At 35.1% G+C, this 26299-nt stretch overlaps 1 protein-coding gene across 2 annotated transcripts; it reads left to right on the top strand.

The window, feature by feature from the left end:
• The first annotated feature begins 415 nt into the window (after nucleotides 1–415).
• On the top strand, nucleotides 416–22574 carry LOC106109795. Of its 2 annotated transcripts, none has more exons than XM_013291408.1 (5): nucleotides 416–794; nucleotides 16157–17827; nucleotides 18500–18733; nucleotides 20205–20487; nucleotides 20999–22574. In XM_013291408.1, exons 2-5 carry the CDS (start codon nucleotides 16265–16267, stop codon nucleotides 21205–21207), a joined length of 2289 nt encoding a protein of 762 aa, XP_013146862.1. In that variant the 5' UTR covers nucleotides 416–794; nucleotides 16157–16264; the 3' UTR covers nucleotides 21208–22574. The 2 variants fall into 2 exon arrangements, with proteins under 2 accessions (XP_013146862.1, XP_013146863.1); XM_013291409.1 differs by lacking the exon at nucleotides 416–794 and adding an exon at nucleotides 9217–9631.
• The last annotated feature ends 3725 nt before the right edge of the window (nucleotides 22575–26299 follow it).

The following is a 26299-nucleotide window of genomic DNA, read 5'->3' as shown; positions in this document are numbered from 1 at the left end:
GCGGTTGGTCGCATTGAAGAGTTTTCGAAGTAATAGCAATGATAGACTTAACAGTTACTGAAATGAACAGGCACGTTTAAATCAGAACGAAATAAAAGTTGTCAATTCTAAGTTATAGCCTAACTGTTACATACATCTATGGTTTGAATTCTTAACACCGTTCCCAATCTTTACAGCCAGGATCAAAATGGCTAAAGTTAAATAAGCTCAAAAGAATCTTACGGCCTATCCATCTATTTAGGTCAGTGGGTTCCTTGATTTCTTTGCTTTTTGTGATTCCCACAGAGTATACTCTCTGTTGACATGCTGTTTCTGTATCTATGGAGATTTTGAACCAATCATATTCAGACTTCCTTCTTTCTCTTCTCATTGGCCAATCCATGGGACCAATCGGCCAATCGCAATCAAGCACTTGCACACTCGCACTCAAGGACAAGGAAAGTTCGCTCTGAGTTGAATCAGTATCAAAAAGTGTTCACCATTATTGTCGTTCGTCTTCGTTCGTAGTAATAGAATCGAATGAGTGTTTGTGAGATAAAATATTCTTTATTGATCTACATATACGTAGCATATTTAAATAATATACATTTGCCCGAATAATAATTAAGTGATAAATTCAAACGCCGTTCTTCCAAAACGTAAAGAATCGAATCAAGTGCCTGTAACATTTACACGTTTTTGTTTTTATTAACTTAGCTGTTAACTCGTTATTGTCGAATATTTCGTGTTTTTGTGCAGGACTTGCAATGGTCCGAGCTGTTTTCTAGCATTTAACAGTCCGGTACAACTTTTTGGTAAGTACTTTCAAAAATATTTTATTAACAGTATTTATGTAATGTGTTCTTAAATATTTGATATAAAAATAAAACCTTATCCAGTTACTGAGTATAGAAAAGAATTATTTTATATAAGTATAAAAATTCATCCTAAACTTTAAGTTATCAAGGATTTTTTAAGTTCATTTAACTAATACTTGACCTACATTGCTGTCGTCTGAGTGTTATTTTTTTTATTTTTTACTACCTTGTGTGTTTTCCTTTTATATAAATTACTATTAGTTCAAATTTTATACTTATTTGTAATTTTTAATAAATAATGAATATAAGAACATATTCATATAGAATGAATATAGAAAGGCCTTATATGGACAAAATCAATGTGGTTTTTTAGCTACAATCAATATACAATTCGTATAAATTACGGAAAAAAATATATATTTATAACCAAGTACTAGCTTTTATCTGCAACTTCATTTGTGTAAAAATATTATTTTAAAATTTTCTGAATATAGTACATGTCAACCGGGCATAGTGTAGCCTCCTAACGGAGACAGGATTTTTCACATTGGATTAGTGGTTGGAGCCTATTCCATGCAAACAATCAAATCATTGTTAATAAAAATGGAGTAAAGATGAGTATGTATAGATATTGCAGATAAGACTTTATTATGCTATACAAGCAATGGTTACTAGAAAGTTCCATCCATACAATGACATTGTTTAATTAACAACTCCATCGGGGGTGTTATTTTACATACACGGTATGTACACAATGAGTCCAACACATAACATAGTATAAATTCCCATAGCTGCATAGCGGTGTGTCATAGCACACTCTAAGTAGCTTCTGTATTATTACATTAACAAGGATTATTATATATTGCAAGATACAATACTGATTGGTATTGAGCAGTGCAATGAAATGAAGTCTGGGGATATACAAGACTGCAAGCCTGGTATTTATGCCAGCAAAAGTTATGCTTGAATACTAATACCTGGCTTGGAAATAGTTTGCTCAATATTTGACACCTGTGTGCCAGTTGAGACAAGTTCGAGGGGGGCATCACACTAAAATATCTAGTAAAATCTCTTATAAGATCGTGTTGACATTTTAATGGCATTGTGCCGCATGCCAGTTACTCCTTTTACTGACATGTGTATTCCCACCTTAATGTATTGTATACAATGTTTACACATGGCAACATTGAAGCACTTCAATCTTTTTGATACTCTATATGTGAACGAAATAAGTCGTGTCAATTGTTTTCCCTCGTAAATTGAAGTGTGCACAGAGTTTTATTGTTACACAAAGTAGTAAAACGACAAAGATTTGCGTCACAAGGTTACGAAAATCTTTGTGATTTCTCAAACGGAATACAACAGCCTCTTCAATCTATATATAGGCGAGTGGTGCGGCGTCTCAAACGAGCCTCGAGTAACTTAGAACGTTTACTAGACTAGGGATTTTCACGAAACAAGTATTTAAATAGTACTTGTTTTGTGAAACAGTGGTAAAAACAGTGGTAGTGCCCGCTTTAACATCTTCGCATGAATGGGTCGGCTCGCCCGGTGTAATACCACGACCACACAGAAGACAGGCGTGAAGTGGTACCGGGGGCCTAATTTTAGTCCCTTTAACTTTCCACCGTTTTCTTAAGGGGGAAGGATGGGATGGAAAAGTGGATTTGACGGTGAAGGAGACGCATAGGAAGGGTAAATGTCGTCCTTATGTGCGTCTCCTCCTCCGTAAATTAATGGTAGGCAACGCATCAACAATTGCGGATGTTTATGGGCAGCGGTCGCTTTCCATTTCATTGGATTCAGGTGGCCGCTTGCTCGTTTGTCACCTTATATTATAAAAAAAAACGTTTAAATTAGGATAGGTTTCAACAGATGAAGATAAAACAAAAAAATCTACGTACATACTCGTGCTTTTCTCGTATTTCCGTTTAGTCCGCGCTTTCGTCGGTTATTTCTATAGAAAAAAAGAAATAAAAACGCGCCAGATATTAAGTGTAGATAATTCCTGGATTGATAGGCTGCTGACAGGTCGATCGATGCCGTCGCACTGCGCATTTATGTTGCTTTAATACGATTATACAATTTAATGTAAACATAAAAAAAATTAAACAAAATAATGGTGGAACTAAATAAGTCGGTTTGCTTAAATTGTCTAATTGGCTGCCGTGTCGTGCCGTGTCACCAATTGCCCTTAATTATAATTCGTGCGGTAGTCGTTAGAAGGTCAATTTAGTATCTGCATCTCCAAGGTTTGAAGTGTAATTTGTCAGTTAACAACAATGACTTAAGTAGCCAACTTAATATCACAATCAAATACACGCCTATTAATAGCAACATTCATCAATACGTACGTATGGTAGGGTGACCGCCCAGAGCGCCGGGCATAAAAGGGCATAGGCGCATGAAAAAGCGTGACAGGCGCCTTTTTTGTATGGGCTTGTACTGCAGTTAGGGCGCCGGTAATACTAACCCCAGCCCTGGATATGTAGTCTTAGTAAAAACTATATCTTACCACAAATCTCTGTGATGTAGGTCAGTTATTTACAGAATATTTTGGCAGTGTATTGCTGCGTCGTTTAATGCTAACCGGTAAATTATGTAAACATCTACCAGGTTGTTATAATTCGAAATATGTACATACTAGTATTCCATTAAATAAAATATAATATTGCAAAGAGAAAGCAAGACTAGACTCTGCCAGAGTTCCTTAAAGTTGTTTTAAATTCATTGCACGAATTCTTAATTGTAGATTTTACATACTAAGGGGAACTTTAAGACTACGGTAGTAAGTCTTTAAAAAGTACGCTCAGTGGAGAAAACTTGCCGTCGTAACTTTTTGTTTTTAAAGTCAATTCGTAAAGTTACTCAAACTTATGCCAATACAAACTTTACCAGTTAATTAAAATATGACAGTTTTTTGGTTTCTTAGTTAATTGGTTAAGTTTTATGTTTGAGTTTTTGGTGGTTTACTGGTAATTATTTTTTTGGACATGTAATTTAGTAGTTATTGAATTATCTAGCTAGTATAAAGTCTTTGTTTTAATTGGACTATTCAGTCCCAGAGATGGTATTGTACTGTTTACGTAGTTCATATTGTAAATATTTTATACTAATGTAGTTATCAGATTTACATTCAGTATGACAATGGCTTTACATCAGCCTATAAGGCAGTTAACTGGATTACTAGAGAGAGGTAAAGGCAGCGTAGAATTGAGGTCAGCTTTCAGCGCTCGTGGGAAATATTTCACTGTCAAAGTTAAGGAGAAATTATTACTTCCAATGTGTTTCTGTTTTACTTAATATATTGTTTAAATAATATTCTTTTAAGTTATAAGTAAATACTAATTTTGTAAACGTAATTGTGTATGAGTAAATCCTTAAACATTTCCACCTTATTAAACAATGTGATGTAATGAAATTGGTCGTGTCTACGTGTAAGGAGGGAAGTGGAACGGAAAAATTGCCACCCCTTACCCCCATGCGCTTATATACAGCTGCTAGCCTAGGCATTGTATGACGTAAGGGTACCTATTGTGCCCTGAGACTTAAGTTTATTAAATTACATAGAACAAGGCTCATACGAACTTTATATGAGAATTTACATTTCATAGTTATCTAGATAGAAATGTAAATAATGTATCTGTGTGTAATTTAGTATTAAATTCCAGTTAAAGCTAGAATATCGTTAAGTATCATTCAATATTAATCAGTAGAATAGAGCTCTTAGAATTTAATAAATAGATATCCCGCGATCGCGACCTCGGCCTCGCAACACAGTTTCAAGACACGTGCACTCTCGTCGCTGATTATATCAATAATTTTCAAGTACAAGCAAAAATCTCATTAACTTCATTTGCAATGTTCTAAAGGAGGGATGGGGAACATTGATGCAGAAAAGTGCCATTTTTTAAAGAAATTAATGCGGTCAGTCGAGCCATCGAATTATTTTGACTACGATTCCATGCTGCAATTACTTCATAATTTTTTCGTAGTCTTTATGATTATCGACGTGCCCATGGTTCGCCACCCCTGTCCTAAAGCATTTCTTTTCATTGAGTTAAAATACATTTAAACAGTTCTACTTAATGATAGCAAATCTTCATTTCTTATATGTTATCCCAGATGTTTTTATATAAAAATCTTAGCATCAAGGCAGATGTAACGTGCGTGCTAGTAAACAAACAGCGGTTGCGTGGCGTATTAGTATTGTTTGCGGGTTGATCCACTCACGCCACGTGTCTATATCTCGCGTGCTTCTTGCATAACACGTTTCCAGTACATTTGTACTTAAACCAATGTTCTATTGTTGTTACGTGCTCGAAATTCAACCATTATATTAAAATTTACACCCATTCACTGATCCACAGATTAAGTCACTAGTGTAGAAGTATTAGATTCTATACTAAAAGTCTCTCTTAATGTCCAATTAATGACTGTGTGGGTCAATTAAAATGTAATAATAATGTCGTTATTTCCTACAGTATAACGAATGATTTTTTTGGGAGATTTTGTTACCTAACACTTGTGTACTCGGTTACCAGGATACCATAAGTATGCAGGCGGTGAGTTGTGATTAAACTGCGGTAGCCGCTATCCAATACCGTCGATGACGTGCGCTCGCCGGGGGGACGTTAGTGACGCTCTGATAAACACCAGAGATGTGACTTATTGACTTATCGATACTTTTTATATCGATAAAAAACTTATATTCCTTTCAAAGTATAATTATATAAATTATTATTGATTACGATTACTTGATTAATTCTATACAATATCTTTTTAAGTAAAAACGTAATATTTTTCCTACTTATAACAATTTATAGCAGCCATAGTGTAGTATTAAAAATTTAAACCTCCACTTCTGGCTATTCACAGCTAAAAGCAACGAGAAATGTTTAAGAATATTTTATAAGATAGCGAGCGCGGTTAGTGCAGACAAAGCCAGCTTAAGCGATAATAAAGAGTAAGTAAAACAACAGCCAAGTTTCAGGTAGCCTACTTTAATATTTCACTCATTTCACTCTCTTCGGGTTTCATTCCATTATATTGCTAAGGCCTTTCGCTCCGATTGTTAAATTCAACGTAGCTACAATTATAATGAACGAAGGGATCTTTTTCTTTTATTTTTTGTGCGTTGTCTAAAGTTTTTGTAATAACCGTGGCCGTGGAGGATTTCGTTCTTGTTTTATCGTATTAAACCATCGTAAATATGTCTAGGTTCTAATTTACTTTGCATCTCTGTTTTTTTAAAGAGAATAAAAGAGATGGGACTGTTTCGTTACAGATGTTTCGAAAAAGAAATCTCGTGGGTACAGTAACTGTATAACAATAACTAGCTTTCGCCCGCGACTCCGTCCGCGTAGAGTTTAAATAAACAAAAGCGAGTAATCTTTCTGTTTTTCCAGACTAAATGTAAATCAAATTTCATCGAAATCCGTTCAGCCCTTTAGGCTACGAACTCTAACAAACATCCTTCCATCTAAACTTTCGCATTTATAATATTAGTATGATTTCAACAGTTTTAAAGCTGGATGTTTTCTAGGGTCAATGCCTTGTTCAAGTTGGTGTCCTTCAAAGATCCACAATGTCCTTGTCTCATACCACCAATTTATCCAGACCTCAGGCGGGCGGTATAAAGGGCAATTTTAAATCTTATCCCATTAAAATAAAAGCTATATTATTAAACCCTGTTGTTTTTATACAATGACTAATCGTGTTTGTAGTTTTATTTAACTTGTTATAAAGTGAAAGTAATTAATTTTGTCTGCTTGTCATTTTGAGTTTATTCTCTCAGTAATTTGTTAATTGCTTTAAATTTAACAAACTTAATCATGATAATGCAAACAGCAATTTTCTTAATAAATTCAACATTTTAATTTTAATACAGAACTCGCTTTTTTACAATATTTAATGATGCATTTAAAGTAAAGTTAATGAAAAAAAAATTTAGAGCAAGACTCATGGGAATTTATAGCCTAGTTCTAGACTATATTGTCGTAACCAGGTCAAGTGCTGTGCAAGGTTTTGGATTATTTCTTTTCTAACATTGATGTCAAATAAAATGACGATTTGTATTTTACTGAAGATGTTGATACATTGGGTTTCTGAAGTTCCCACTTTTTTTCATGACGTAACGATTCATTAGTGTTAAGTTGACCTATATTTCGATGGAGTAAAACTCAAGTTACATAGTTTGGAAACGCATTTTATGAATTTATCAAACCAAAAACACTAACGAATAGTTAAACGTAGCTGAGACGTTTTTAAATATCATTCTGCCGTTATGTACCGATTCGACCTATCGTACTTTAACATAAAATTAAAAATGTGAACAGAATATTAATAGGGTAATTTATTTAATCCAGAAGTTGTCTATCCTCGGCTTAAGCGTTCGTTAGATGTTAACGTCAAAATGGCAGCTGCGCTAATACCCAAAGCCTGGGGATTTACGGCAGTCGACTGAATTAACGGGGAGTATCCAGTCAGCAAACTTATAAAGAATAAATGATTTATTTTACGTAAGAATATTAAAATTTCAAGTGGAACTAAGTCACAAAGTGTTTGTTGTTTTCTGTGATAAATTAAATTACTTTAGTAACATATAGATAATAACTACCTTTGTACCTAAGTGAGTAACGCTTGTGATAGTTTTACAAACAATCCTATAGCCATCAACGCCAAACTGAATAATCGAACGGTCTCAAGGTCACTGCATGCTCATCGTAGTAATTTCATATCGATGTTTAAAGTAAATAAACTGTAGTAAGACAAAATTAACAAAACAAATCTCGAGAGAATTCGCGACACGAGTACTTCCTTGTACAAAATCTTTACCTGTGTTCCAATAATTTATGTAACTAGGCAAGATTATTTGTAAAATTTTTCGCATCCTATACAGTGAGAGGCACCAGCCACAGTATACGCAATGCAGAATCCCCACTCCACTGCAGATCGCATTGCGTATTAACGCTCCATACACGTGGTATTTTGCTCGTTGCCAAGGGCAAGTATGTGCGTTGTTTTTATACAACGGATGCTGTATTTGTAATAATTTATAGGTAGGAAGTTTTTGAATCGTAATAAAATGCAAATACGAATTAAATACGCTAATAGTTTGATAGTGAAAATAATTAGATGAACGTTCCAAGGATTAATAGGTTGATGTCTCCTTAAATAGTTTTAAATAAATATTTGTTTATTATAGTGTCCTTTAGTACTTACTATATTACTAAGCAATTTGTGTTAATGGACATTCGATTATGACAGTTAAAAAACACTCACTGTTCTATAAATAACCGCTTAGTTCTTTGCCCCTTAATCACTTGTCACAAAGTAAAACAAACGTTTGTTTCTAATTTTCCTTATTAGTTTAACATATCTATTCTAAAAAATTCTTTTGAGCTCTTAAACAGTATTAAGTTTTATTAGGTCACATTATCAAATTAATATTTATAGCATAAGTTTTTCTTTGTTGTCTGTACATAATTCAGTTTTAAAACTATCAGGTTTTATTTCTTTTGTCATAAAATATTTGAAATGTAATCACAGTCCATCGCGATAGCATAGTTTTATAACCGTAATATAAATATGAAAATGATTTCCAGTTCTCAAATTGATAACGATATAGTCGGATTACTTCAAATTGGCATACGTAAAAAACTCTGTTAATAAAAGTGCTATTAACTATAATAGCTATTATAATATTGTTATTTTTGTTTATATTTTATTGTCACTATTATTTACGTTTTAAAATGTTTGAATGCATTTATTCCTCTTGAACCAGATAAAATAATATTCTGAGAATAATTGTGTTTACGTAACCTTGTCGACTTTGGTCTGCTATCTATTGTTCAGATAACTTATAAACGTTTACTTAAAGCACAGTTAATGTAACTTTTTATAATCATTCTATTTCATAAATGCTCGCCCATTTTGTAAGAATTAATATTTATCTTGATTTCGTCTTAAAGTCCTTAACGACAATTTTGTGTTGAAAGAGTTCAAATTAAAGTGGTCCTTCTTGTTATCTTATAGATATTCTATAAGCGCCGGAGCCCGGAGACGTATCAGTTTGTAGATTAGGGTCACGTCTATATGTAACTAACTTCATTTGAACTTAGGTCGTGACGTCACAATGTTACAATTTCACGACGGCCGGTTTATTCCGAATTATAAATGTGTTTGTTTTCTGAGGGCGAGTTTTTTCTTTTCGCAGCGTAATTATGTTATTTAGTTGTGTTTGTTTAATTTAAGAATTTGAACAAACGAAACATGTTCTTAAAAGTATTCCTTTGTTAGTTAATCCGTGAAATATTGTTAATGGTTATCATAATTTGTGCTAATGTTTTTTTAAATATTGCTACTACCATAATGGGACTTAAATGAAGTTAATAGCGATATGTAGCCAAAACATTAATTGTTTTCGGTTCACTTGGCGATAAGTACGTAATTTAGTGTCGTATTGACCGAGGTTGCCTTAATAGATAATCTTTTATCTGCCTATTAAATAATGACTCGACTCCGCGGTCGGTGTCCACAGGCCGGCTCAGTTGAGCGTCGGACGCGCTTTCGAACATATCGTTATATGCTGTTAACATTGCACCTTCCAAATTGACATGCTGATTTAATCTGTGACAATTAGCAGACTGTTGTATACTCTGTGGTTGAAAGTGACGCTAACCGGCCAGTGTTATTAAAATTAATTGGTGTTTAAATAGTGGACAGTGTTCAGTGATTGAGTGAGTTTTGACGATATCTGAGGAATGCAGTGAAATCAGCTGCGGTGTTTTGGCAGGGGCGAGCCGCGCGTTGCCAATATGCCTCGCTTCAAGGTGTTTATTGTTATTGTTTACATTGGCTCTGCTGTTAGCTAATTTAAATGTTGACAAATATTAACAATCTTATAGCTTCTTAGTGCGGACATGCTAGTTACTAACGGCGTTGGATTTGTTTAGTCAGCTCTTAAATTAAAAAAAAATGTAAATGCAATAGAGATGTATTAAACATAACATCTTTTACGCCCTGGTTTTACTTGACATAGTTATTTCAAGTTTCATAGGAATTATGATAATGTTTATAACATCGTTGTATTATAGTTTCTGTACAGTTTAGTACGGAAACTGTTGGTGTATGACACGATGACACCCATTGTTTGGTTCTCTGAAATGACACCGGTGCGGTGTCGGTATTCAACGATCTAGGCATTGTGTAAATTGTAGGTTCAGTTCATAACTAAATAGTATTGTATATGTTACTAATATAAATGCGAAAGTTTAGATGGATGGATGTTTGTTAGAGTTTGTAGTCTAGACGGCTTAACGGATCTCGGTAAAATTTGGCATAATTGTAGAGAATAGTCTGGAAGAACATACAACATTGGCTACTCACCTTTGTTTTTTAATTCCACGTGGATAGAGTCGAAAGCTAGTATCATAATAATTTAAGTTATAAATTTGTAATTATTAGCTGTCATCCACGTCTCCGTTAGAGTAAAACAGAAAAAAAATAGCCTATGTGTTATTCCAGACTATGTTCTACATCTATGCCAAATTTCTTCGAGATCTGTCCAGCAGTTTAGGCTATAATCTTTAAAAAACATCCATCCATCCATCTAGACTTTCGCATTTATAATAATAGTAAGAAAACTTAACATAGTACTAGTAATATCTCATACAGTAGTATAAATAATTTAATGGCCGCTTATCTCGAGCACGTGTTCATTTAGTTGTTATTTGTACCTCAACAAAGTATACACTGAAAACATATTAAACGCACGTACGTGATACAATTACATCTGTTAGCACGTAATGGTAATTAATTTATAAGTTAATAAAGAATTATTACATTCATTAATTTAATACTTAAGCGAACACTAAAGCTTAACATTAAATTTTAGGTATTTTATGAGACACTATTTATACAATAAGTAAGAGAAGTTTACTTTCTAAATTATAAAATAGATTATAGAAATATCCTTCCTTTCTGTTTCTGAGGGGTTTAACGTACCCCAAGTGACAGATAAGGTTAAAGTATTCTATCTTCCCCATTTCCTATAAAAATTCGTTCTCCACAAGTCATTAGCATGACCCGTGACCGGTTCCTGATAGCGGACTGTCGGTTCGTTACCCGCGACAACTGTTATGCTATAAATAATCGTTTATCACAGTTAACTAATTTGTACAACTATTGCGTTTAAGAGCATACGTTGGGTAATGTGCTTTTTTATACTATAAGGTAGTAAGCACCTGCATTCGCCAAAAAAGCGTAGCGATCGCTGCCCATGGACATCTGCAATTGCAGATGCGTTGTCTACCTTTGATCAACGGATAACGAGACGTACATAAAGACGATATTTCCTTTTCCTATGTATCACCTCCACTGTCAAATTCACTTTCCCTTCCCATCTTTTCTAACCACTGAAGATTATCTATACTAATATTATAAACAGGAAAGATTTGTATTTTTGTATTTTGTATGTATTCGATTCATGTAAAAACTACTAGGCCGATTTTTATAATTCTTTCACCATTTGATAGGTATTTTTTCTGTGTGTAACATAGGCTACAATTTTTATTATTTTTTAATTTCAAGTTGGAAGTAACAGCTGGTCTTAAATAATTTGCTTAGCAAGCGCCACTTACAATGGGATAGGCGACAAATTTTAATGGAATATGGAGTTGTTTTACCATTTAAGATTTTAGTTCTAAATCACGTCGATGTTTTGATTGTTAAATTGTCTTTTTCATAATATTTTATGTGAAATTTTTGTTGTTTCCAGTTGCCATGTGGTCTAATAAGTCAGAAGTTGAATAATGTATTGTTAGTGGTTAACCGCGGTCACAAAGTCTTGTCTTATAATCCATTAAGTAAATGGAATCTGAACTGAGCTGCTGGCATTCCGCCAGACTAGTTCTGAACTTATAGCTTCACACGCGGGTAGTAAGGTTAGAACTTTAGGACACAGTATTATCGTCGGAACACACATCCCGAGACTGAACAGGTGCTCTGCACTGTTTACTGCTCTGCTTTACTTTTCTGCCCACGTGTGAACCTATCATTACATTAGAATATAAACTACATGTGTGTGAAATGTGCCTCGTTTCGTGTAAACTGGCAAAAGCCTTTGAATAATAAATGAAAATGTGTTAATGTAACCTTATATGAATAGAGTTTACGTGAAAGCTTTCGGTTTTTTACGTGCCTGAATGAGAATTTTTCCGAACTAAATGCAAACGAGCTTTCGAACTAAGTCTATTTGTTTTTTTTTAAATTTCAGCGTAATCATAACACACAGACGTGTTAGGTAAAAGGCTTATCTAAATATAGCTCGCATGTGACAGCAATAAGGAAATGTGATCGATTCATCGAGCAAATTATTCAGTTGAAGCGTTAAGACAATTGAATGACGGGTGACATCCGGCGAGGACTTAATTGAATGATGACCGGTGAACGTGCTAGCGCCGGCGTTTGTTCAAAGAGGGTTTGAATGACTTCGTATATCGAATAAAAAATCGATGAATTATTTTTTAAGTTGCTGGAGTTTTGTTATCTGACATAATATAAGGAATTTCATTCTTGCAATAATTACAAGTCGATAAACTATATTGATACATATATATCTTTTATGATTAATAATATTGAGTAAAATCATACTTAATATGAAGAAATTGTATGCAAGAGAATAAACAAAGAAGTTTTATTTCCATTCTGCAATTTTCAGAAAAGTGAAGTAGTACTCAAGTGCTGTTTCATATTTATAATGAAACTAGCTGTTGCTCTCGACATATCCTATATATACTGATAACGTAGCTTTTTAACGGTGAAAGAATTTTTGAAATCGGTCCAGTAGTTTTTGAGTAATTCAAAAACATACAAAAATACATATCTTTCCTCTTTATAATATTATTATAGTCTCGTTATGTTTCTAGAAATTAAGAATAAAATATGCAGTAGTCACTGAATAGTTCATTTGATATTGTTTTGGCGCAGAAAGTGATTAAATGACACAAGGGTTCTTCTGTAGTATTCTTTTAGATGCCAGTAACTGGCACACTTGATGAGTAAATATTAACTGTCATGCCAGTACCATCCATGCAAGAAAAACAAAATTTTATTTAGTGAGTCGGGCATGCAAGTTAAAGGACCAAGTGGTACGAAGCTTGACATAAGTCTCGTCTCGTACGATCTTTTTACTGGAATGTGTATTTCCACTTTATTAAAGCGCGTGCACACTTGGAGTAAACTATCGCACAACTGTTTCGTCCTTTGATTCTTATGAGCTTATATGGAGGTGCGCACACTAAACGTTGAATGGGCTTCAAAACAATTAACAATCGCACAACAGCTGTGTAATAGTTTATGAGAAACTAAATCTAAAACATCAGCATTAGAAAATATTCTCATTTACAAAATTCGTTGATGGTCGGTTATTTTTTGGGCATACTTTACGTGACGTGAATAAGTGTCCACTGCGAGGGACCAATCGTTTTGGAGAATTCCAACAGAGGCACAAAGGTAGTGGGAGTGATTAATCATTCACAGCTTTCTGAAAACTCAGCCGAGCGAACCTCCATTATGTTTGCCTTTCGAATGCCTACTGCGTGAAAAATTGTATGTAATTATATTTCCAGTGTAATAAATCTTGTGAAAAATTGTTAACACAAAAATGTTAACGGCACATTAAATAACCATCAACTCATCTTACTAATAAAAAAATCTTACCCTATACTAACAGATGGCGTATCAAACTTGGAATATTCCAGAATATTTGATGTTTAAAAATAACCTTCGTAAACAACCTCTACGGTGTTTACGACGTACTTTTTGTCCTGTCTGGTTTTTTATAAAACTTAATCCTGTTTATAACTCCGTTGTCATTTAAATATTTTTTGCGTCGATTCAATACAAAAACTGGAATACATTTATTTTCTTCCTTAAGGAAAAATGGGGAACTAAATTAATGAACCTTGAGATAGAACCAATAAAAGAACTTGTAAATTACAAAAAAAATCGTCGAATTTCTTTTTTTTTTGTATTTCAGTTTGGAAATTTTCTCAAGATTCTCGTCGTCGGCGTGGTTATGTTGCCAAACATTGGAATTATTTATATAGGCTGACGTAAAGGGGCATCGCAGTCTGGCGTCCAGCCAGTCCACACCCAGACACACATTAATTTCCCCGTCCATATGAATCTCACATGTTTGGTAGTTTTTCCCGATTCTCTAGATATTTGGCATTGGTGCACACATCTCGAGTTAATTTAGACACTGTCGTAAACGTTCGCAAATAGCTGAATTCTTAAATATTTGGTATTCGTATTGCAGACTCGTGTCAGATATTGTGACCCATAAAAGATGAAAAACCGCCTAGTAAATTAAAATACATTTTTTTTTACATAATTACAATTCTTAATAACCATTAAGTCCTTAGATTTTGCGACAAGAAATATTTGAAGGTAGATAGTAGATTGAGCGCTACAAGGCAACAAGAAACCTCTTATCAATATCGTCAGCTAAATATAGTTATATTTAACAGGAATCACAGTTTATCAGAAAGATTTATATCTCGTTGATGATATCGAATTCTCGCCTCTACGGCTGAATATTGAACCGAATCCCTAACATTGCCACTGCCGCTTACGTAAAAATGTTAATGCAATATGTCGTTTCAGTATCCGGCCGTTGTCTTATTGATTTTATTACATCTGATAAGAATATAATGTAGAAAATAAAAGGTTTCGAAATTAAGATAAAACCCTAGACATATAGACATTGGATTGTGTATTTTTGTACTGTTAATACACGTTTTAAGAGTAGATATTTGTGTAACTAGGAAGTATGACAAACATTTAATTAACATAGATTAGAGGGCATCGCGATATTTATTATCTATCTATGATTTCGATTAATTTATCGCTTTGCTGAATCTATCTTATAAGTTATTTTATTTTAATACTAGAAATATGTTCGCAATGGTGTCCCTTACTTACAAACCGTTTAATAATAATAAAAGATTAGACGTTTTGTGTACGCACGTTGTTTCCTCGCGGAAATGTTTGTCAGATTTCTGTCACGGCTTCTCGGAAAGTCGGCCTCGGTCGCGAGGTTGCATATAACCGTGTAGACAGATTTTGTTTTTATAAACATTGTAGTACTAGATTTCGACGTGGAGTTAAAAAAAAAGTGAGTAGCCAGATGTTCTGTCATTCTATCCTTTACATCTATATCAAATTTCATCGAAATCGTCAGCCGTTTAGACTACAAACTTTCGCATTTATAATATTAGTATGATTATGATAACATAATGATGATCAATTTTACTATTAAAAAAAAGTCAAACTGAAGCAATTGAGATTCATGTTCCCAGCTTCAGTTGTGTTTATAAGCACAGGCCTTCGTTATCTGTCGTGTATCCACTTCATCCTCGGTTCGTATTAAATGATTTCCCTCGGGATGCCGGTGGGAATGGCTGCTTTTTATTTCACGCCCCTAAGGAACTGCACAAGCTCTATTAACGTTGTATATTTATATTCAGATGTACATTTACTGAAATTACACATAAATTCTTTAGAGAACAGCTAGGTACGTTGTTATAGTTTTTCGACGAATTTTGTATTTACTAGAATTGATGCTGAATTGATTAAAAAAGGTTCAGCACAGCTATAAGGCAACTTTTCTTAAATCAATGCTGTTTTTAAGATTCCATTCTAAGAGTCATTCTTTTCGATGAATAGTTAACCCTTTCTGTGATGCTCTTGCGTAACAATGAAAGGGATAATTTAAAACATAAACCATTAAAGTCAAAACATGATCGGTTATTGTCATTTATGACGCAGTAGCAGAGATTGTCATTCTTCTATTGATAGTACGGTCAAACTTCCCGGCTCATTGTCATCTGGTATTCTGCGACGTTTTAACACTTTGTACATCCTCTTGGTAATAACATCCATCCTCTGCTTATAATGTGGTCATATAAATTGTTTCCTGTTACGTCTATTTTGAGAACTTTTGCATTTTAACTGTATTAGTTCTGTTCTGTATTAGTTCTAGGGTATGCTAAATGTATTTGTAGAATCGATAACTTGCAAAAATTGTCTAGGTCAAAGGGCTATGAAACATAAATAACATTGTTACTCAAATAAATCAAAACACCAAAAATAAATAACAAGATTTTTTTTTCTGTAAAATGTAGTAATTATTGAATTACTATATTTTACAGAAAAAAATCAGTTCAAAAGAGCTATTGACTCTCTTCGTAACGAAGCGTTTGACATTGAATATTCAGTTACGAATAAAAATCTAATTAGAGAACCATCTTTAAGTTTTTTTTAATTAACAAGTGTTTATTTGTGTGTTTCAGCATGAGGTCGCGGCGGCGCTGTGGTGTCCGCATGGAAGGCAGGCGGATAGGTGAGACCGCGCTGCACAAGCAGGCGCAGCACCGCCGCGGCCGGCGCGCCCCGCCGGCATGGATCGCGCGCGCCGCCCGTCGCCGCCGGAGCCCGCGCAGCATCGGCCGCTCCAAGGAGGATCCGGCCAAACCCAGGCAGAGGCCCCGCCACCGGAGGCCTTAAGCGAACCAGAGACTTTGCGGCTCGCCCCGCGCGCGCTCCCCTCCATACCGGAGAGCGAACCTTTGCTTACGTGCGTCAATGTCGTCAGTGAGAATGTGCCGCGCAAACCCGTAGGTCGGTTACATGTGCAGTTCGACGCGCAGTCGCCGCTCGCCGCCGGCTCCGTTTCCGGCTCCAGCTCTACCTCGAGCTCCGATGATGAGGAGCTGTCGATCGCCGAGGCGCGGCCCCCGGACGGCGGCTGGGGCTGGGTCGTCGTCTTCGCGTCCTTCATGGTCAACCTCATCGCCGACGGAATCACGTTCAGTTTTGGAGTCTTCTACCCGCATTTCTTGGAGTACTTCGGCGAGGGTAAAGGCAAGACGGCCTTGATCGCAGGAATATTTATGGCGATGCCCCTTCTGTCGGGCCCGATAGCTAGCTTTTTGACAGACAGATACGGATGTCGTCGAATGACGATTTTTGGAGCCATTTTGGCATCTATTGGATTTGTTATATCGGCATTCGTCGATAACGTGGAAACGCTGTTCCTCACTTTCGGTATTATGGCCGGCTTCGGACTGAGTTTGTGCTACGTGGCGGCCGTCGTCATCGTGGCCTATTATTTTGAGAAAAAGCGCTCTTTAGCTACCGGTATATCGGTGTGCGGCAGCGGGATTGGAACGTTTATATTTGCGCCCTTGACGCACATCTTACTAGAAGAGTACGGATGGCGCGGCACGACGTTGATTTTGGCCGGATTCTTCTTAAACATGGCCGTCTGCGGTCTACTGTTCCGCGATTTGCCGTGGACCGCGACGATGAACGAGGAAAGAGCGAAGGAGAGAAAGAGAAAGAGGGAACGAAAACGAAACAAACGCCTGGCGGCTTCAGCTGACAGTTTTTCGGACAGCAAGAGTAGTGCGGGGGGCTCGACGAAAGTAGCCGAGTCCGGAGATATAGAGACGGTGTCGTCTCCCATTGTCCCTCAATTTAGTTCTTTAGTTGATCTACCGACGTTCATGACGGGCGGGGAGGGCGTGTCCCTCGAAGTATTCGAAATGATGTCTAATAAAGGCCGCGCGTACGCGATAATGGCGCAGAACTACCCGGGGATGATGCTACCTTCGAGGAGCTTCAGCGACAGCGGCCGATTGCACGAGCAATCACCGCCACGAGCTCTAATGTCACCGGGCGCCGCGTCGCCGGGCGCCCTCTCCCCGTTGGCAGCACCACCTCCTCCGGAGAACACCAGCAATTCTGTGCCTCTTGGGGACAAGGCGGCCGTGGCGCTCTGGCTGCGACGACAAGCAGGTGGCAGTACCAAAAAACCTCCAGCGTTTTTAAAAGACTTGAGAATACACCGGCATTCCTTAACATACAGGGGTGCTATGCTGAACATAAATCGATACCGGCTGCGAGCATCGTCGTGTCCTAACATCTTCAGGAATTCCATGACTACTATTGCCAAAGAAAAAGTAAGTGATGTTGATTTTTTTTGCTGTAATTTCGTTCTTCTAACTGTTAAATTTCTTTCATTAAAGAAAGTTAGAAGCCTTGTGCCACGTTATGTTTGATCAGCTTTCTTAATATCTCTGACATAGTCGTTTAAGATTGGTTGCGAAGTCAATTGAAGACATTGTTATCAATCTTTAGAGGGTCAAGAGGTGAGCTATATTGGCTTAAGTGATTGCTAATCAACCTATTCAGATGCACTGTATCGAATCCTTGCGGTCTATCAATAGGTACAGTTCTGTAGATAATAGTGAAGTAAATCTATTTCTTCTCTTTGTATTAATCTAGTAAAGTAGTTACATTCTATACTCTGTTGAATAAAAGACAAAGGCGAATTATAACGGCTTTTGTTTGGAGATAGTGTTTTGTGTCTCGTAGCCATTGTATGGAAATCATTAGTACTGTATTGTAGACTTGGTGTACAATGCGATATTCACAGCTGATTGATGTTAACGATGGTACTAAAAGAATAATAGTGCACTGGTTTTTATCGATGTTGTGTCTATTCATAATTAATTTATCGTAGTGCGAAAATATCGATATACAAGAGACATGTATTTCGCCTCCTAATTTTAATGGAATAGCATTCCATTATGGTTAAACAATTTGTAAAACTCTCTTCTATCAATTTCCAGGTGCAATGGTACGCTGGTCTGTGGGACTTTTGGGACCTGGCGGTGGACGTGCTGGACTTCTCGCACTTCAAGAACCCCGCGTTTCTGGTGTTCACGCTGTCCAACTTCCTGCTGTACATGTGGTATGATGTGCCCTACGTGTACATCGCCGACAGCGGCATCAGCCTCGGCTTCAACGAGTCACAAGCCTCTATGCTCATCTCTATAATAGGAATACTTAATATGTTCGGCGAGGTCAGTATAATAGTTATATCCAATAATGTGTAGTATTCAAATATCTTAATGGTACCTCTCACTAGAAGCTATAAAAACACAATTTTAGTTGTAAGGGATATGGGAGGAAGGCATTGTGCCAATGACCTTGGGCCGATTGCTTGACGGTACATTTTTGGTCCAAAAAGATACGACATTGTAACTTCTCATTTCATTTTTATGATATTCAGATACTTATAATTAGGATAAAGTTAACACTTTGTTGATAATATTTACTATAGACTAAACTCACTGTTACCAAACAAGTTTCAATAGATATAATTTTTATTTGGCCTCGTAAGTGTTCGCTCTAATCGAGGATGTTATGCAATGTTTTATATTTGAAGATATGAGGCACATTTACCTTTGACCTCACATCCATAGATCATTGTTCCATAAAAATTATTTCTTACATCTTCACGTTATCTCATTGTTTTATCAAAAACTTCCTACTATGAATATCATAATATAAGTTAGTTACTTATATCTGTAAAGGACGTGAACTTTTTATCACAAAATTAATTATAGTTTCTAGAAATTTCTGTAAAATATCGAATGAGTTACGATATTTATGTGGCTTGTTAAAGAAACTTTTTTTAGAAGAATCTGATAGACTATTGAAGTTTTAATATGAAATATGTTTATTTAATGTTTAATTAATAGACATAGCTAATAATGCAATGTTTTTACATGTGCCTATAAATGGCAACAAGATCCTATGATACTTGACATAACGGTTCAATATTTCGTACCACCTTCGAACCCTCTCTCAACTTAAATACTCTGTCACAAAATTAAATTTTAAGCTAGCTATTTGTATGCCAGGTACTGGTATTCACATGTGTGAATAACTGTAACTGGCATACAATTGTGCCAGCAACTTGCTGTATTCCCGGCTTTAGCACTTCATGCCACTATATAAAGTCTTGCTATTTTGTAATAATATAAGGTGACAAACGAGCACCCGAAATAACGACGACTGCTGCCCATGCGTTGCCTACCCTAAATCGACGGAAGACACGCACACAAATGGATATTTCCCGTTCCTATGCGTCTCCACCGTCAAATCCATCTTTCCCATCTTTTCCTCTTAAGAAAAGGGTGGTAGAATTAAACCTCTTTAATATCTTCCTAGAAATGAAATGACATATCTATTATAAAATCAAATATCTATACTAAGCATATATATGTCGCAATCAGAAGAAGAAATCAATTTGAATTTAAGCCATAATTGGAACACGAGCGCCGCTAAGTGACTTTCGAGAAAACTTAGATTATTCTGAAAATAGGGATCGTTGCGAGAACATTGTTCGAACGATATGAGATTTTTAGAATCCGACTTTACCCATGGCCGCCCACATGTGATCTCGGGTAGTAGTAATTCTGATATCGTGCTAGCTCAAGCCGACATATATATATTCCATTAGTGTAAGTTAGTTGGGGTTGACTGCAGATCCTGCTGGGCTGGGTGGGCGACTGGGAGTGCGTGAACGCGAGCGCGGTGTACGCGTGCTGCATGGTGGCGTGCGGCGCGGTGACGGGCGTGATGCCGCTGCTGCGCGGCTACGTGCCGCTGGCCGCCGCCGCGGGCGCCTTCGGGGCCTCCATCGCCGCCAACTACTCCCTCACCTCCATCATACTGGTCGAGCAGATCACCCTGGAGAAGTTCACCAACGCGTACGGCCTGCTGCTGCTCATACAGGGCGTTGCTAACCTCGCCGGACCACCGCTCGCCGGTGAGTGTTCAATCATTAGCCGACGACTCCAGCTGCAACAATTTAAACAACATTGTAACTTATGTTAGGTCTGTCATACCGAAACCGAATATGTTCCACATCTATACTAAATGTCATCGAGATCTGTTGATCTCTTCTGTAGATAGTAGTAATAAACATCTAGACTTTCTCATTTATATGTTTATACTAGCTTTAGCCCGTGACTTTGTCCGAGTGGAATTAAAAATTCGGAGAAGAAATTAGGAGATTTGTTCCGCCGTTTAGGCTATAAACTGTAATATTTTATATTTTGCATTTATAATATGTTTTCGCATGTATAATAACAGCTATGGTTGGATACTATGTTACTAACTGATAACGTAGATTTTTAATGGTAAGAGAATTTTTAAAATCAGCCCAGTACTTTTTGAGTTATTTCAATATATATACATACCCAAAAAAACAAATGTTTTCCTCTTAATATATTAGTATAGATATAGATATATCAATATTTGTATGTGATATATTCCAGGGTGGATCTACGATATGACGAACTCGTACGACCTGTCGTTCTACTTGGCGGGCGTGTTCATAGCGCTGTCGGGCGTCGTGTTCACCGTCCTGCCGGCCTGCCGCCGCCTGCGCAGCCCCCGCGCCGCCGCCACCACCCCCACCGCCCCCAGCCACGAACACAACCTCGCCAACGGACAGATTAAAACCAACGGTAAGCTTCTCGTATAACGACAATACTATCAGGGAATCTGTCAGTGATACACAAACAGTAGAACCTCGATAACTTAAAAACCTCTATAAATTCAAAAAATAATATGTTCCCTTCCCATCAAAGCTCAAAACCTCTATAACTTAAAATACAAAGGGGTTCCTTTAACTTAAAGAAGGAATCTCTGTATTGGCCCTCAGTAACTTAAATAAATTGTCAATGAGTCATTTTGAACGATTGCAGAACAAAAGGTTTCGGTATTTATTGCTTGCACAATAGAGCAATGTCACAACATAAATGATAATGTATTCTCTCTGTTTGTTATTGAAAATCAAATAGATTTAGAAACTGTGAATTGTTTAAGACAAAATATAATCACAAACTTTTTTAAATAGACTAAACCTGTAATATGATTATGTGAATTTTGAAATTTAGTAGGTATAATATAATAATATTTAGTAGGAATATTCTGGTAGGTAGGTATGATAGATACTGACATCTACCAATCCTACCTACCACTATATCAATCTCTAACTTAGACCCTCGATAACTTAAAATATCTTGTGTTTCCCTTCGACTTTAATTATCGAGGTTCTACTGTAGTTACAGTTTGAAAGTTTTGTACACGAGACAACGGAACAATAACTAAAAGAACAGTTTTAAATGTATCTATATGAAAAATGTTGAATAGTACATATCTTTTTGATATTATTCCACTGCTAATTGGTTATTTGTAAAAGGTGGAGTTTGTCTCGTTGCAAGAAATAAAGCCTTATGTAAATGAAACACTGCGAGTTTCCACAACTGTACAAAGGATAATATTAACATTGTATCGCTCTTAAATATCTTGAATAACCAAATAATGTATAGAGGTTTTTAATGGCTCGGAATATCTCAGTAAAATGCTATGTAGAGCCGACAATATATTTGAAATGTACTATACGAATCTAAACTACAGATATGCTAGTTGGTACTTTACTTTACTTACTGCACTAAGAGACCGACTCTGAGTGCGTTAGTAAAAGTGTACTTGAGTAACCTAAAGGGAAATTGCCCTAACAAATATTAGAACATGCTATCTCTGTTCTTTATATAAAGTTTGATAGAGAAGGAATAAGCCTATACTTGGCAAAGTTAACTTGAATACTTGAATTTAATAGAAATGAGAAATTAAATACGTCTGGCAATGTCTCTTAGGGCCTAATTCTGACATAACACAATAACACTGTAAACTCCAAATTCCATTAAAGTTTTGACACTTGTCAGATATGACGGTCGTACGTCTCTGACTAAACTATCGCACAACTGTTATGGGATTGTAGATTGTTTTGTAGCCAATTCGACTATTTAGTTGCAAAACTAAAAACCGAGTAGTGTACTTCCATATAAGCGAGACTAAACAGTTGTGCGATAGTTTAGTCAAGTGTGCGATCTGTGTTTCAAATTCGTTCCAGTATTCGGCTGTTATTGCCTGTCTTTGAATTTGATGATATAAACATCTTTTTTTCAAATAAACATCCTTAAAAGTAAAATTGTTTTGACAATTTGTTATAATTTCTCATTTCAATTGAATACAAGTTAAATTAATGTACAAAAAATTGATATTTCCTACGAAACTATTTGGTAATTGTAGAAAAATGTAGTAATGATTGTAGACTGAAGAATTTGGTATAGAATCGAGTGTTTTTTAACAAATATATTAAATTTGAGATAATATTAATGTGAACTTTTTTCAAAAACATTAGTGAGATGTTAACGAATAGATTTCTTTTTTAAAATACTAATCTCGAGTGAAATATAGCTTCCATTAACAGTATATAAGAATAAATTATCTTCGATAATAATAATATCCTATTTAAGTTACATACTGTAAGAATACAGATAATTATTTTATAAATATTTTTTTTCTGTGTCATAAAATATATGTGTTCTTTTGACCTGTTTGAGATGTCATTGTATGCGGTGTGTCATTCAAATGGTGGCATTTTTAACTACTCTTGATGAATTGGAAATTTAAAATAATTAATGTTAGAAATACAATATGTAATAAGTAAAAATCAATAAAAATAAACGAATATTCATTGTCAAATTACGATTATTTGATATTTTTATAAAAAGGTTTGTGTGTGGTTGAATTTTTTTGGTACATATGAATATTTAGACCTTTCTTTTGTCATGTATTTTTATATTATGAAAGGTGAATTAGGAAAATTTGTAAATTGAATAAAAATTACTATTTAAATTCATTTTTTTAAAACTTTTTTTTTTTAAATAAGCAAATATGTTGATATCTTGTAATATTTCGTACCAAAATGTTATAGCTTTTTGAAACAATAACTTTAATATTTAGAATTATTTTTAAGGTTAATTTAAAATGTAATATTTGCGATTTTTGCTATTAATTTACTTGTAAAATTATGTTTAGTTATTTAAGTAGTGAATTTTATTTTATAAATTATAATTTACGGCTTTAATATTTAGTTTGTAGTCAGTAGAGTAGTACGGCAGCTGCTTTTTGTATGTTTCTTATTGCGGTGTCGAATTTACTTTGAAATAATAACAACTTTACAAAGGGAATTGATTAATATAAGTAATTAAATGTCGTGAACAGAAATCATGTGTTTTTAAAGAAAAGCAATATTAATATTTTTCTATAGAGACCAGATGTTTAAAATAGTTTTTTTGTGATAGAACGTAGATAGTAAGTTAGAGTAAACGTATTTTAGACGCTAGAGTTATTTTCTTGCCAAAAAAAATTAATCCTTCACTAACTTGTATTTTGCACATTTGTAAAACAAAAAAAAAATCATTCAAATCAAGTTTTTCAAAAATTTTCCTATCGTTTTCTTAAGATACTTCCAATTTCAAGTAATTCTTGACGCAGTATATTTAAAAATGGTGATTACGAATAATTTTTTAATAATAATAGATATATTTTTTCTATTTTGTATGTGTTCTACACTTTTCAAAGAAGTTCATACATTTTTGTCACCACTTATTTGTTTTCAAGCCTTAATTGTATGGTATCATACATTTTTTACAAAAAATCAGTGCAAAAGGTAAAGTCGCGAGAGCTTTTTTTATAATCATCTGATTTAACGAAACGGGTACATAAACGTATTATAGATGAGTTGCATGACTTTGTGTGTGTGTCCCTAGTAAAGATATTTTTTTTGATTTTATTTATTTTTTGTTTTATTACTACCGCACCTTTTTATCCAACATCCACTTCCCATTCCCTTTTACCTAAAGTTAAATAGTTAGCAATAGTCATAATGTAGTTTTGTATACGCCTCTTGCCGCGAAAGCGAACCGATACTGAAGCGATTCCATTTTGTATGAACCTTGTATGGGTTTGGATTATCACGGTAATATTTAGTTTTTCATTCAAACAAATTTATAATCAAGCAATCTACGTTCAATCATCGCTCAGTTTTCATGTTTTTTTCGGATTTCGCTTCAGTCCGGTCCGTTTTCGCGTTTGTATGAGACGTCAATACTCAGTGCCTAGATCCACGATAAACAACAAAAATAAAATTGTGATATAAAATAAGAATTCGATATTCTAAAATCTTTTTAAAAATAATCTAGATTTTAAAAATTTGCATTTATATTAAGGTTTACTAAACTCCAACTCTTAAAAACAAATTCAATAATTACATAGTTAATAAGATTTGTACTTTTAACTTGCAAGTTTTTTCTCAAGAATGAATGAATACCATCGATAATAAATTACTACGGATTTTCCCTACGTAATATTTTACTCTGGCAACATTATTTTCACATAAGTACACCTGTAAAATCTAAAACTAATGCTTTTCTATATTCATATTTATATCTACTATCCTTATTAATATTAACTTTTGAAAATGCAATAAATAATTTTAAAAAGACTAAATCACACCATTTTAATGTTAGATTAATAAAGAAAAACTAAGTCAAACATTATTAATAAATAGTTTCTTTATTAAAAAAATAGCAATCGCTAGTATATTTACAATTATTAGTAGTAATTGATAATCATATTGTTAATCACATTTCACATTTAATGTTTTCTAGTAATTTACACCGATGTTGCCATATTTAAATGCATATATTTATACCATTGTAGTTGTAAGCTTTTATAAAGAAAATACCTCAGTACTTACATATTATACGTAGTTATAAATCACATAATTTATTGTAGAGAGTGGTTCTATATACATACCTCAATATACTATGTACAGCACGTTGTTGCGCGGGGCCTGTTGCGGTTATTGTAAGAGTTTGTGAATTTTAGATTAGTTTTATCGAATAAAGAGACCATTTTAGCTTGAATAATTGTGTTTTATTATTACCCTTTAATCTAAAAAAAGTCCTTATCCTTCCTTTTATCAATAGATAATTAGAAAGGGGGAAAAGACAGGAATTAGAAAACCACACTCTACAGACGATACGTCAAATTGCTTTTTTTTTTTTTTAATTGCAAAAAACCAGCGCTTGACCACTATCCCACCTAGACCAAGGTGAAGATGTGGTCGAAGGATGGTACGCGCTAGTTTAGTAAGTACCGATTCACCCTGCTCTTAAAGGCACCCACGTTATAACTTGACGGGAACACTGACGCCACTTCACGTCTGTTCTATGGTCGTGATATTGCACCGAGCCCTACTGTGCGAACACTTACTAATTGTACTCATATTTAAGTACATATGAATATTATTGGGATGTGTTTATCCTTATTTGCATTAGAAAATATACTTTCGTTGTTTTACGACCCATTCAAATTTCATAATGAAATTGAGAGGCGCGGTAAGGCATAGCGCCCCAAGCCTCGAGCCGGTTTACATGCGGCCTGATACTGTGAGATAATCATTTAAGCTACAAACAAAATAAGGGATTTATTACTGAAATAATGATAAGATAATATTGCCAAATTGCCAAATGGATTTATAAATTACGAGCTGCTGCCCGCGACTTCGTCCGCGTGGTATTAGAAAACATACGAACTATATGAATTACAAAAAACTACGTATCCCTCGGGAAACGGACATATCTCGGGGATGAAGTTTATCCCATGTGTACTCCAGACTTTGTTTTATATCTGAGCCGAATTTCAATAAGATATGTTGA

This window comes from Papilio polytes, unplaced genomic scaffold (assembly GCF_000836215.1).
Source record: "Papilio polytes unplaced genomic scaffold, Ppol_1.0 DF821067.1, whole genome shotgun sequence".
NCBI lineage: Eukaryota > Metazoa > Arthropoda > Insecta > Lepidoptera > Papilionidae > Papilio > Papilio polytes.
This window is presented reverse-complemented; position numbering and strand designations above follow the sequence as displayed.